The sequence below is a fragment of the Colius striatus genome, chromosome 2, assembly GCF_028858725.1.
Source record: "Colius striatus isolate bColStr4 chromosome 2, bColStr4.1.hap1, whole genome shotgun sequence".
NCBI lineage: Eukaryota > Metazoa > Chordata > Aves > Coliiformes > Coliidae > Colius > Colius striatus.
The window spans coordinates 33998419-34010973 of record NC_084760.1 but is presented as its reverse complement, the minus strand read 5'-3'; the positions used below and the strand labels follow the sequence as shown (position 1 = coordinate 34010973).

Sequence of the window (12555 nt, the reverse complement as noted above, 5' to 3'; positions counted from 1 at the left end):
AGTTAAAGGGCTGTTTGAAAAGCATTAACCCAATTTACGTAGGAAAATGCCAATTTGCATAGACGATTACTGTATGTACAAATAAGAATATGCAACTAAAGTCCATCTAGTAGACAGCATACATGTAAGTTTTCCATTGAATTCTACAGGAGGTTGATGCTGAGGTGTGATCCTGGATAACTTATTCCTTGATTTTAGCCCAAATTAAACGTCACATGAAGCTATTTCAAAGATTCTGATCCTACAGACACTTGAACAGACAAGCAGTTTTACATACATGGATTATCTGCAGAATCAGAAGTGCCCCAAAACAAAAATAAGCAAAACGAAAGGTGAAAAAGCATCACCATATAAAAGTATAACCTCAATCTGATGGGCTCTGCTAATCTAAGGTCTGATTCTTCTAGTCACATCCACCTGAACATGTTCACTCTTGAAGCAAAATATTTAATATTCAGAAATGAAAGTGCATATTGCTAGCTGCTCAATTATAAATCCAATAAGAAAAATTCTAGGTTAATTCTCAAAGGTAATTATGGTTAATGTAAGTATTAATTTCAATGGCATAGTGGCATTTCAATATTAAAAAAAAAAACCCCACAGAACTTCACAGGGAATTTGTATTATTTAGACAAGATAATAGTAGATTGCAAAAGAGATAATGCAGAGTGCTACCACCACTAAGAAAAAAAGTCACAACAAAATAACCAATCAGCACTGATAGTTTATATCTGTACAGATTATATCTATATAATCTGGAGTGAATCCACTGATATGACAAATAAAAGAAGATTCTTAGTTCATTGTTTTTTTTCCACCCTAACATCTACACTACAGTCTTTTTGATTTACAAGTAGTTCAGCCAAGTATCTGATCTCAGTATTCATTAATTTTCTTTATAATAAAACTGTAAAACAATCTGACAGATTAAGCTAACATTGTGTCACAAGATCCATGAGCATAGGGCAGTTCTACATGTCAAATTTGAACTCAAAGTACAAAGAAGTTTAATATTTCATAATAATAAAGTAAGCAAATAAATTCCAGACTTGCCATGGAAATATTGACACTCATGAACTAACAGAAGCACTTATCACACTGGTCATATATTACTATCCTTTAGACACTGATTCTGCAGTGAAACGGCCCTCAGCATAGAATCTCAATCATACCTCCTTATATACTACTGGATTAATTCTTTGGGACTGGGTCTTTCATCTTTCTTCTTGGCTATAGAGCAAAAAACACAGTTTGCACAGCATAAACAGTAACACATACAACTTCTTTGTCACAGTCAAGTATAATTATGGAAAGAATAGTGTTAAGCTGCTCTAGTAGAAATCTTTCATAGAAAATAACCATATCTTAAACCTAGCAGTATCTATTCCAGCCCCTTCCTCCTCTGTAGCTGCAGAGAGTTAGTAATTGGAAAGGTTGAGGTATCTGATCCCTCAAGTTATGCTGTATGTCTTGACTGAGATTCAGCGCATTCCTTCAACTCCAGACAACATTGATTGGAGTTACAGATGTTCAACACATCCCATAAACAGGTCTATAAACTGATGGATTTTTGCACATCACTTACCTGAATATGAAAAGAATTAAAATGAAATTATACTGGATAATTAAGAGCACACACACTCTAGCACAGATGAAGGGCCAATTCCTGTCACATATTGAAGCCTGTATCTTGTTATACCATGCTTTTAATCTGAAATCCACAATAGTACATTGCCCTAAAAAATACACGGTGAGAGTTTGTAGGTTTTTTGGGGTTTGTTTTGTTGTTTTGGTTTTTTTTGTTTGGTTTGGTTTGGTTTTTCATACAACCAGAATGATTTGAGAGGGGAAAGAAATCTTAACAAATTAGACAAAAGTAACCTGGAAATGTAAGATGGAGACAAAATCTAACTGACAAAAACTGTTTTGCTACCTTTACAGTCCTAAACCTATATGCACGGTCAATAACCAGTAAACATTTTGGTCATGACAGTCAAACATTTCACAAAAACTGTTTTTCCAGAGGACATGAATCACATTTTTAATAAAATGTTAGTCTCAAAACAATTAAAAAGACTGCATTTCAAAAAGAAAGTAATATTTGAGCAAAAGAAATTTTTAGAACTGCTATCCAAACAGCTAACAGAAAGCTTGAAACATGACCCAAAAGAAAGATGTGTGAAGTATTCTGATATTGCAGTCATACTGCAAGTCAGTACTTCAAAAGCAATGAATGAGATATAAATATTTACCCTAGGTAGCTAGACTGAAGAATGTAAACAGATTCCACAAATATAATTTGTCAATATCTTTACTGCTGGAAATGGAAATGTTAACTCCAGTAGGTCACTGATCCTGAAAGATGAGTATAATCAATTACATTTTTTACCTGTCAGTCATTCACATCATTGCCTTTGTAGCAACTGACTGCTCTCCTGCCTTCCATTTGTTTCAAGGCACTGAAGTACTTTTTATACCTACTTTTCACTTGGTCTTTTTCATTGTTTCCCTACTGGTTAACGCTGCTTGTTTCAGAGCCACTCTGTTTTGTTCTCTTATTTTCACCGTATTTCCTGTTTTCCCTGTCTCTCATCTAAGAAAGGTGGCCCTTCTGGTCTTTGAAATGCCATCTTATACCTCATTTCTTCTCAAGGTCCACAAATTTTAACCACTTCCTAAACAATAAAATCTGATCCAAAGCTCACCGAAGTCATTGAGAGCCCTTTGCATTAACTTCAATGGACTATGAATCAGGATCAGATTGCTGTCAGTAAGTTTGACTGAAATCTAAAGAAAGGAAAAAACAAAATGATTTGTATGGCGATCTGCTGTTAATAGTAGACTGCTAACTCAAACATAGTCATGGCAATAATATATCCTAGGTTAATCCCATCTGTGAATATTTTCAATACATTTTCTCCAGACCCTATGCAAAGGACCAAGGCCTTAATTTGGTTGTTAGCTTTATCTGTAAAAACTTGGAGTGATGCCAAAGACTCCTGACAGAGCTTGAACAAATAAGTATAAATTAGTTCCTGTTACTTCCTTTACGTAACCACAAAATACTGTTCTACATCTAGGTAATATAAGGAAAATTCTTGTGTTTATCAATCAGGTTAGTAAATCATTACCAAAACCCTCAGGGTTAAAATGGCTGTTTAGAGAGAGTGATGGAGCATTCGAAAAGCACAGTGAAAAGTTTAAAGTCAGTACATCTTATATTCCCACTAGCAAGGATGTCCAATGCTGTCTCTTCAAGGATCCCCGCTCTAATTCTATATTATTAATTGCAGAGCAATTTGAAGAAAAAGCATTCCGGAAACCAAAAATAACAATGTAACTCTGCTTCATTCTTTGTCTTCATAACATTGTTATTTATTCCCTCATAATGTAATTCTCCCTGCCTCTTCCAATCTCAGTTCTCTAATGCATATTTTTCACAAGGGGAAATTAAAATACATTTTTCCCCACTTTTCCTTCTCCTACAAGTTTTAATTTTTTTTTTTCCCTAAGTGCCTTGGGTGTAAAGCCAGTGTCTTTCTGCAATCCAACAGCGATCCCAACAAGTGATATAGGGAAAATAGTTCTAACAGGCAATTAGGGACATCTGATGCAGTATAATAATTAAGATATACAAATAATATGTAGAGGACTCTGTTCACACTATGGAAAAAGCTCTCATTATCAGATAGCAACAATTGCTAATATAAAGCTAAAATATTACACATTTATTAAAAAGTATGCTGTGATTAGAGGTTATTTAAGCAGTAATTTGACAGTAATGACAATTCACATTTTTCACATCTTTACCCTATTTTGTACTAAGGAAGGTACTTTAGGGGAGAGGATAGAGTGACAGTGCCTATTACCAAATAACTTTGCCAAGTGTACCAGCAAAAACAAAGCCAGTTAAATGACCTTCACTGAAGGGATGCAGTTGGGGAGGGGGTGTTTTATTCTTTTGGGTGTTTTTTTTTTTTTAAACAGGTATTCTGTCACTTTTATTATAATGAAGTACACTCCACCCTCACAGCTTCAGCTATGGAAGGTAAACACTTTGCAGAAATGAAATTACTGTTGCAACAAGGTTGCTTACGACATTGTTTAATACAAAAAGGAGCCAGGATACAGTACATTGATAGGGGGTGGAGTGTATTGTATATACAGAAAAGGGGTACTACTTCTGTTCTGCCATCTGACATTGATGTGGGAAGAAGGGACAAAACCAAATGCATTTTCTTTCCAGTACTGAAACATGCAAAGACAAAACACTGTTACAAGTTTTATGCAGCTCAGAATAATTTAAGAAAAACACAGCTCTAGAAATGCCCCAATATAATACTTACATGTTTAGGTTTTTTATATATATTTAATAATCTGATCTTTCACTTCAAAACTTAGAATTAAGCAATGAGTGGACAGAATCTGAAATACAGACAAGGCATTGCTCACATCACATTAAAAGGCATCTTTTAAATGCAGCTGTGGATTTCTAAACTTAGACTGAACAGCGTTTTTAGTTGCTTGGAATTAGAAATGCAAGATGTACTTGGCCACTATTTTCATTAAGTGGAATTGTCAATACGCTATAAATTGCTGTTTCAATGAAGCAACATGCAGAATTCAAACCTATTTGTTTCTTGCAGGATTCTGTTGACCTGTGCATGAAGAGGTATTGAAGCAGTGGTGCAGTGAGATTCACCACAGTGACACAAATCCATGGTTCAACCACAATATCCTAGAGGCTGCATCTGAAAAGCAACAGCAGGTATACTGTTCTTCAAAATACACCATTTAAACCAATGAATTTAGTTTAAGGAAAATAGCTGCTCATCAACTTTTTTCCAAAACAAAAACGAAAGACAGCAAGAGTAGGAGGAAGGAAGAGGGGAAAGAGCTTATGCATTATGATGACATTTAGGAAACAGCTGCAAATAGAAAGCAAAAGACAAGAAGTATATTAAATGTGATACATTTCAACCAAATATGTGAAAGCATTTTCCCATTAGTATCTTGCCAGAGTTGGCTGGGACAAAATTTGGGTTGCAGCTACAGGCTGAATCAACAATGTTGAGAAACAGAACAAACAGGCATTACCCCCTCCCACCCAAACCCTCCTTCCCCTCCCAGTTAGTAAAGTGTGACTGATGCTTTTGGTTGGCTGCAAGGCATATATTAGCTAGAAACTCATTTACCTAGATCCACATCCGTGGCCCCAGATGTTTAAAACTTATCATGGATTAAAGCCATGAAATAAAAATTAAGAAAAAATTTCAATTTGAAATTTTATTGGCATGTTGCTAGAATCGATCGACAGGAGAGACTTTGTCCACATACTCTGAGAACAGCTTTCCTGCACCTCCCCCCTCTTTTCTTCCTCGCTCGCTCTTTCAACATTAATGCTATTCAAAGCCAAACAAAATACTGGCTATGGGCATAAAGAATGCTGGTTTTTTGGAATGTTGCCATGGATCCTGCTTCCAGTCGCGTCCCATGGAAATAGGGTGCAGCCTCCTGTCTCTGTGGCAGGCTGCTCTCCCCGGGCAGGGCAGAAGAAGATAGCCATGTACCCGCGGCTGCTCCCTATTCTTTCTCATCCACTATGGCCAGGTCTTTAATCACTCTCAGTTTGCCACTGGCATCGATCCTGCGCTTCTCGCGTATTAGATCCTCCAGGCTGTGGAACCTCACCGTGTGCACCTTGTTCTCTGCCAGGTGGATCTTGAGACAGTACTGCTGCTGGTGCTGGGTGCCGGCGGCAGCCTGCAGCTCCCCCCCGGCTTTGAACTCCCGTTTCCCGAAGCGGCACCAGGCGGCGAAGCTCTCGGAGTTCGTCCAGCAGATCTCGTCGCTTTTTAAGCCCAGGTGCCCACAGGCGTTTTGCACCACCAGCTCGGCCACCAGCGGGCGGAAGCGGTACCAGCTATTCACCACCCGGCCCACGTTGCCCGCGGCCGCCTCGTACAAGCTGTCCTGGCGGATCTGGCCCTGGTGCAGGTGGATGATCTGCCCGCTGCCCACGTACACTGCCCAGTGCGGCGGCGGGTGCTCCGACGGCCCCAGGTAGAGCAGCTCCACGAGGTCCCCCGGCTTGCAGAGGGCTGGCAGGGCTGACACCGAGTAGACGCTGAGGTCCCCAGCCTGGGGGCCGCTGCTGACCTTGGAGAAGATGCATTCCTGGCCGCGGAAAGCAGAGAACTGGGTCTCGTTCAGCACCAGCTGGTGGTGGAGGTGGTGGGTGGGCGTCTCCTGGCCAGGGCTGCCGGAGCCCTTCACGCTGTACTTGTCTGGCTGGCCTCGCTCGTCCAGGTCTTCCTCCTCATCCGAAAAGAAGTAAGCCACCCCGACGCGCAGCTCGTCTTTCTCAATCCCCGAGGGGTCCCCGGTCGGCAGCTCGCTGTAATTCAGGTGGGTGATGCGATCCAGTTGATTTCCCATCAATGACAGGGCGAAGCGAGGGCAGGAATCGCCGGATCTGAAGGAAGGGTGGGGTGGGCAGGGACAGAGAGAACAAGAGAAGGAAAGGAGAGAGCAAACGGAGATAAGAAAGAAAAGAAAAAAAATCAAGGCACAAAAGACTTCGGCGATACCGCCCTATGCCCCCATCCCTCCCCCACTCCTTCCCTCCCCTCCGTGCGAGGCAGAAACTCCCAGCGCAGACCCTTCCCCGTGCCCTCGGGGTGCGGGGCAGAGCAGAGCAGTCCTGTCTCCCCAGCACTCGCAGTGAGGAGCTGCCCGAGCCGCACGGTCCCGGAGCGCCCGGCTCCCACCGTCGCGGGAGAAGGTTGCTTCCTGACGCCTGCCAGCTCTACGCGGGGGGACGGAGTTGCCTCCGCTCCCCGCTCTGCAAGGGGAGACAGAGGGCTCCCGGGGCGCGGGGAAAAGCTGCCCGGGAGGGTCCCGAGCCCTTCCCTCCACCTGCATTCAGCCAAGCCGCACCGGGGAGCGCTGCATGCGTGAAGGCGGCTAGAGTAGTACACGGCCGGGACCCCGCAGGGAACAGGCGGATCAGCATTAGCATCAGCATCCCCTCCCACCACCACGACCCCCACCTTCCCCTCCAAGAGGTCTCTCTCGCCCCTTCCACCGTACCCGTGGTCACCCAGCGCCAGAACCCCCCCCAAACTCCTTTAAAGTCGTCCTGTCCCCATGGGCGCTGCAGAGGCGGTGACGCTCTATGCCCCCGCCGCCCGCGCCGCGCCGCGCCGCTGTGGCCGCGCGGCCCCTCCGGCGGGGATAAGTACCGGCGGCGCCGCTCCCGAGCCCGCCCCGGCACCGCTCATTGGCCCGACGGCATCCGCGCTCTGCCGCGTCATCATCCGCCCGAACGGGTGCCGCCGCCGCCGGGCACTCCGGTACGGCTCTGTGGCTGTGGCGCGCCCTGGGCACCTTGCGGGGGCAGGGGCTGCCCGGAGGAAAGTGGGATCAACGAAGTATGCCGCGGCAAAGCGACCTCTGCACAGAAAACAACGAAAAAGGAAAAAAACCAACCCCAAACAAAAAAACCTTTTCCATAAAAGAAATGCGCCCAGGCTTCATCTGGAGAGCTGCACGTGTCCCAAGAGCTGCCCCGTCCGTCACTCCGTGGATGTGAGATGCCCCTCACCTAACTTTACAATCTCGGGTTCTGCCTTTGCAGTCTAACTGAGCCTCTGTGTTTCTCTGTAGTCGGGAGCGACAGGTTATTCTTCTCGCCTGTTGCACCACCTATTTTAGGAAGAGATGAACTGCCTTAAGGAGGCCGCTGTCTCTTGCCATCATCTAGATGGGATGTTGAAATGTTAGGAGGCTGCCACTCTGAAGAGTTGGCTCCCTGTGTTTGTCTTTCCACACCTCACTGAAGCAGCAGTCCTGAGCAATCCTCTGTTGTGACTAGAAGATGCCCTATGACTTGTCTGAAGTAAGAAGTGAAAGTGCCTGACGGTAGCAGTCCATGCCTTCCTAGAACGTATAAAACCTAAAATCTGTCATCGACAGTAGTTAATACCAGTGCACACTTTTACATCCAATTTTGCACATTATGGAAAGGAAACTCAGAAATGATTAGTTCATTTGACTACTATTTCTCTGTGAGGCAGTGTCAATGATGGGATTATTACCTAGTTGTTCCGACTTCCTAGTTTTGTGCTCTAGTCATGTGACCTTCCGAGAAGTGAGAATTTAAATATTTTAAGATGCCTCACAAAAAAATTCTAATGACATGCTTTTATTCCTGTGTGAATCGTATTGAAGTACCATTTTTACCTAGGAGTAAATTTACTACTTTCTTAACAGTAGAAATAGTCTTGTCTTCCAGACATAAGTATTTCTGCTTTCAATGACTGTACATAATATCTCTCTTCACTGCTGGCCCCTTTCCAGTCTTCAGATTTAATTAACTGAGAATAATAATGCCATCACTGTATTCTCATGATAGAGACACATAGGTCCCTAAATAAATATATTGAATTTCAATTTCTCAGGGTACAAGTTGTATACCTAAGTTCATAATGGTGAAATACTGACATTACTGATAGACGTGTTTACTTTGAATGACTCTCTTCTTTTTCCATTCAAATATTTATCTTTCTAGAACAGCATTTTTTGGTTCTCATGATTTATTTTCTTAACATACACAAAGACATCACATCATAAATGTAAGAAAAGAAAGGGCGTGTTTAGTGATACGACATCCAAAGACTGACAACTCGGGATTTTTACTGTGGCAGTTACACTAATCTGTTGATTGTTACAGACTTCACTTGTTTTATAAACCCACAGGCTACAGCCTGAGACTCACAGGAATGAAACTGATGTACAGCAGCGTTCAGGGTCTGTAGAACTAGTAAATTAATTTTTCTTTATTTGATTTTTTTTTAAATTCTGTTCTAATATCTGCATTTAAAAGTTTCACAGGACTAAGCACAACAGATGGATGTTATTAATCTCTGGTATTCTGTAAACGCTTTTGTAATGATTGTCAGAAATCACATGTTCTTTTATGACATGACCTTCACCAACTGAAATGTATGAAATTCAATTGTGAAAACCTTGTAATATGTTAGACTTAAGGCTGTAAAATAGCTTTTAAATATTTTGATTTTTTAAAGTAAATGTTAGTGTTTTCATTGTTAAAGCTAGGCAAAGTTGGAGGCCATTTTCCGTAGGCCTTCATCACCAGTTTCTGTTTTCTAAACACTTTACATTTTTCCTATTTGAAGTCTGCATCTTTCTAGATTGCACTCACACAGTTCACACTTCCCACATTTGCCAATCATCAAGGCTACGTAGAGTAATTTTTAGATAGTTCTAAACAAACAAAAACATTTTTTTCATCTTTTCCATGCAAAACAGTGGAGAACAGACTGCTTCAGAAAACTGCAGGTGCAGAAGGAAGGAGTCTGGGTCTAAGTAAAGCTCTGCATTTCTGTCTAGGTGGAATATCTCCTGCAAATTTTTTACCAGTTTCTTTGTGTATTCCATGCTGTTGTAAGTTTGCTTAATGAGGATATTCTCTTGCTGAAGCATTTACAATCCATAGCTCTCCATGGACTCTTTTCAACCCACCCCCATCACCCATTTTCTCATTTAATTTCAGCTTCCTTGGCTGCACAATTTGTCTCATCAGTGCTTTATGCTCTACATCCACTCCTCAAGAAGCACATTTTCCCTCAGTTTCTCTTCAGTCCCAATTTTAAATTATGAAGTGTCAAGAGGTTGCCTTAAAATGACTCCCCTAAAATGAACAAATAACCCGCACCTCCCAAACTTATAAGCATACACATATATATAACTGCAATTAAATGACACTACAGAAAAATGGTAGAGATTATTTGGGGACCTTGTTAATACAAGTATATTGGAGGTGTATGACAAGAGGGTGGGGCAACACATTTTTTCAAAAGCTGGAACACAAAAAGTTCCACTTAAGTAAAAACTTCTTTACTGCAAGGATGAGGGAGCCCTGGCATCATCCTCACAGTAAAATAGTTTTTTCTTATGTTTAAGTGGAACTTTTTGTGTTCCAGCTTCATCCCTTTACCCTTTATCCTGTTGTTAGCTATAATAGAAAAAAGGTTTGTCCCAACCTCCTGACACCCACCCTTTAGATATTTGTAAATGTCAATAAGATCTCCCCTCAGTCTCCTCTTCTCCAGACTAAACAGCCCCAGTTCCCGCAGCCTTTCCTTGTATGAAAGATGCTCCAGTCTCCTGATCATCTTGGTGGCCCTGTGCTGGACTCTCTCCAGAAGTTTTCTGTCCCTCTTGAGCTGAGGAGTCCAGAACTGGACACAGTACTCCAGATGATACCTTACCAGGGCAAAATAGAGAGTGAGAAGAACATCCCTTGACCTGCTGACAACACTCTTCATTCCAGTCTCAGTGTTCCTAAGGCCTCAGAGATATAAGACCTTTGAGAATCCTGTGATCTGGACCAACTGATGTAGACAGTAGGGCTTCTCACTTTTTGCAAACAACTTTTCATACCATATTGTCCATATACCAAGACAAGACCCTAAGGCCCAGATGTGGAATATACCAGGTGAACATGTGCTCTGCCAAGCTTTAAAGCAGCAGGCATGCTGAAGTTTCTCTAACTAGCCTGGAAAAGTCCTGAGATTTTGATTCTTGAGCTTTGGACAGTTTCTACCGTTTTTATCCTGTGGTGGTGAAATATTAAAATGTGAAAACTCACTCAAGAAGGTAATTGTGGCCAATCATTGCCTCTTTTCTGCTCTTTTACTGGCTTCTGTTCACTTCATGATTCCTGCAATCATAGGGTCACTTCTAAGTAAAATTGGCCAGGGGCTATTCTCTGGTCTTGAGGAATAGTATAATGATATGATTCTCCATGTGAACTCTCAGAAATCCAAAACTGTGTAGCTGCATCTAAATTGCCTATTAGGAATTATTTCTAAACCATTTGAATCCTTAACCTATATATATATATATATCTATATATATATCTATATCTATATATCTCTCAATCAGAATATAACCTATATAGCAGAATAGTATCTGACTTTTGCAAAAGCCGGTGCTACCAACTAATAGCAATTGTGTTGGTCCTTGGATCTGTGACCTGACTCTGTAGTCAACTGTTTGATTTAACTCATCTGCTAAAGGAGCAAGGAAACATGACCAAGACAGTTATGTAGATAGGATCCAAAACAGGGAAGCCTCATGACTTTTCAGGTGTCAGGGAGCAGCAAGGCAGGGTGCTGGGAAGCAGCAGGATGTAGAAAGCTGGGGATACCCTCATCCCCAAGTTCAGCCTCTCAGTGCTCTGGAAAAGAGAGCATAGCAGGGGTGGGGGACAAGGGCCAGCTGAGGCCCAGCAAGGAGGTCATGGCAGCCATACAATGCCATCCCAACACAGGCTGCCAAGCCTAGGCACAGGCCAGAGCTTCAGTGTAGTTCAGAGACTGAAACCTCATCCACGTCAAAGCTCTTCATCATTAACTTCTTTCTCCCAGACATTTTATCTGAGGTTCATCTTATCAGAGCTGATCTTGAACACAGGCAGCAAACCCCAAGGAAGTGAGGGAAGAGCTTGTGTGTCTTGCTAGTGCACTCGGGGCCCTGTCAGTAGCATTGTATTCACTTACTGAAGTATGAAAGAAAAATAGCTCAGGGACTAGATTTTCATTTAGATGTCTGTCTCTCTACACTGAATGGAAAGTGAATACATAGGCATACATTTTTTTAATTTGTTTTAGAGGGCATATGTATGTTAATCTTAAATTACTTGCTATGATATGCAAAGAAGCTTTCCCCAGGATTATGATTTTTGAAGAATTGGATGTTGATGATAAGTATAAAATTAGGTAAATTAACAGTGAATCTTATTTCTTGATTCTTTTATTTCCAGGATTATCTCCTTCTCAATGTTACTTTGAATATTCCAAAATTGTCTGATATGCCATCATTTTCATATAGAGACAGAAGAAGCAAAGAAAGAGCAAAACTCGCTAAGCAGACAAACAGATAAGACTTGATGGGTTGTGGAGTCTTCTCCTCTGGGGACATTCAAAACTCACCTGGATGAATTCCTGTGTGACCTACCCTAAGTGGTCTTGATCTGGCAGGGGAATTGGACCAGGTGATCTTTCGAGGTCCCTTCCAGCCCCTGAGATTCTGTGATTCTATGTTTATTCATAGCAGAATATTTACAATTATGCAGGCTGTTGTTTGGCTCAGGAACATAGTCTAAAAGTTTGTACTATTTACATAAATGTCATTTTACTTTTTAATTCTACTAAAAAATAAAATATAATCTAGCCTTGTGGTGAACCTAACCAAGTGATTATAGCCACAGAATCTGTTTTTCAGTGGCTATGTGCCTGAAAATTATGGTAAAGCAAACTTGATCTTCAGTTTGACAATTCAATCATATATTGGTCCAAGTAGATGCAATATAATAAAATAATTTCTATGCAGTGTTTGGGGACATTTTGACTTGTTTTTATGTTTGTGTGTTTTGAGGTTTTTTTTCAGTAGAGATCCAGTTATGTATTATATTTAATCGTGAAAAGGAGGATTCCAGTTAACAGCAGACTTTAACCCCAGCTACCT

General features: G+C 41.6%; 1 protein-coding gene and 1 long non-coding RNA gene across 2 annotated transcripts; one reads left to right on the top strand and one right to left on the bottom strand.

Moving 5' to 3' along the window:
- The first annotated feature begins 4651 nt into the window (after positions 1-4651).
- Positions 4652-11976, top strand: LOC133624935 (uncharacterized). The gene is made up of 3 exons (XR_009818199.1): positions 4652-4768; positions 5716-6408; positions 11852-11976. It is a non-coding gene; the product is annotated as an uncharacterized LOC133624935 (long non-coding RNA).
- LRATD1 (LRAT domain containing 1) lies at positions 5272-7213 on the bottom strand. Its single transcript, XM_061990345.1, has 2 exons — positions 7093-7213; positions 5272-6475 (listed from the first exon to the last, which is right to left on the bottom strand). The coding sequence occupies exon 2, from the start codon at positions 6436-6438 to the stop codon at positions 5584-5586; it is 855 nt and encodes a 284-aa protein (XP_061846329.1). The 5' UTR covers positions 6439-6475; positions 7093-7213; the 3' UTR covers positions 5272-5583.
- Positions 11977-12555: the final 579 nt, after the last annotated feature.

Excerpts from the sequence above, each read along its gene's own strand:
- LRATD1 (XM_061990345.1), bottom strand. The coding sequence starts at position 6,438 with ATGGGAAATCAACTGGATCGCATCACCCACCTGAATTACAGCGAGCTG.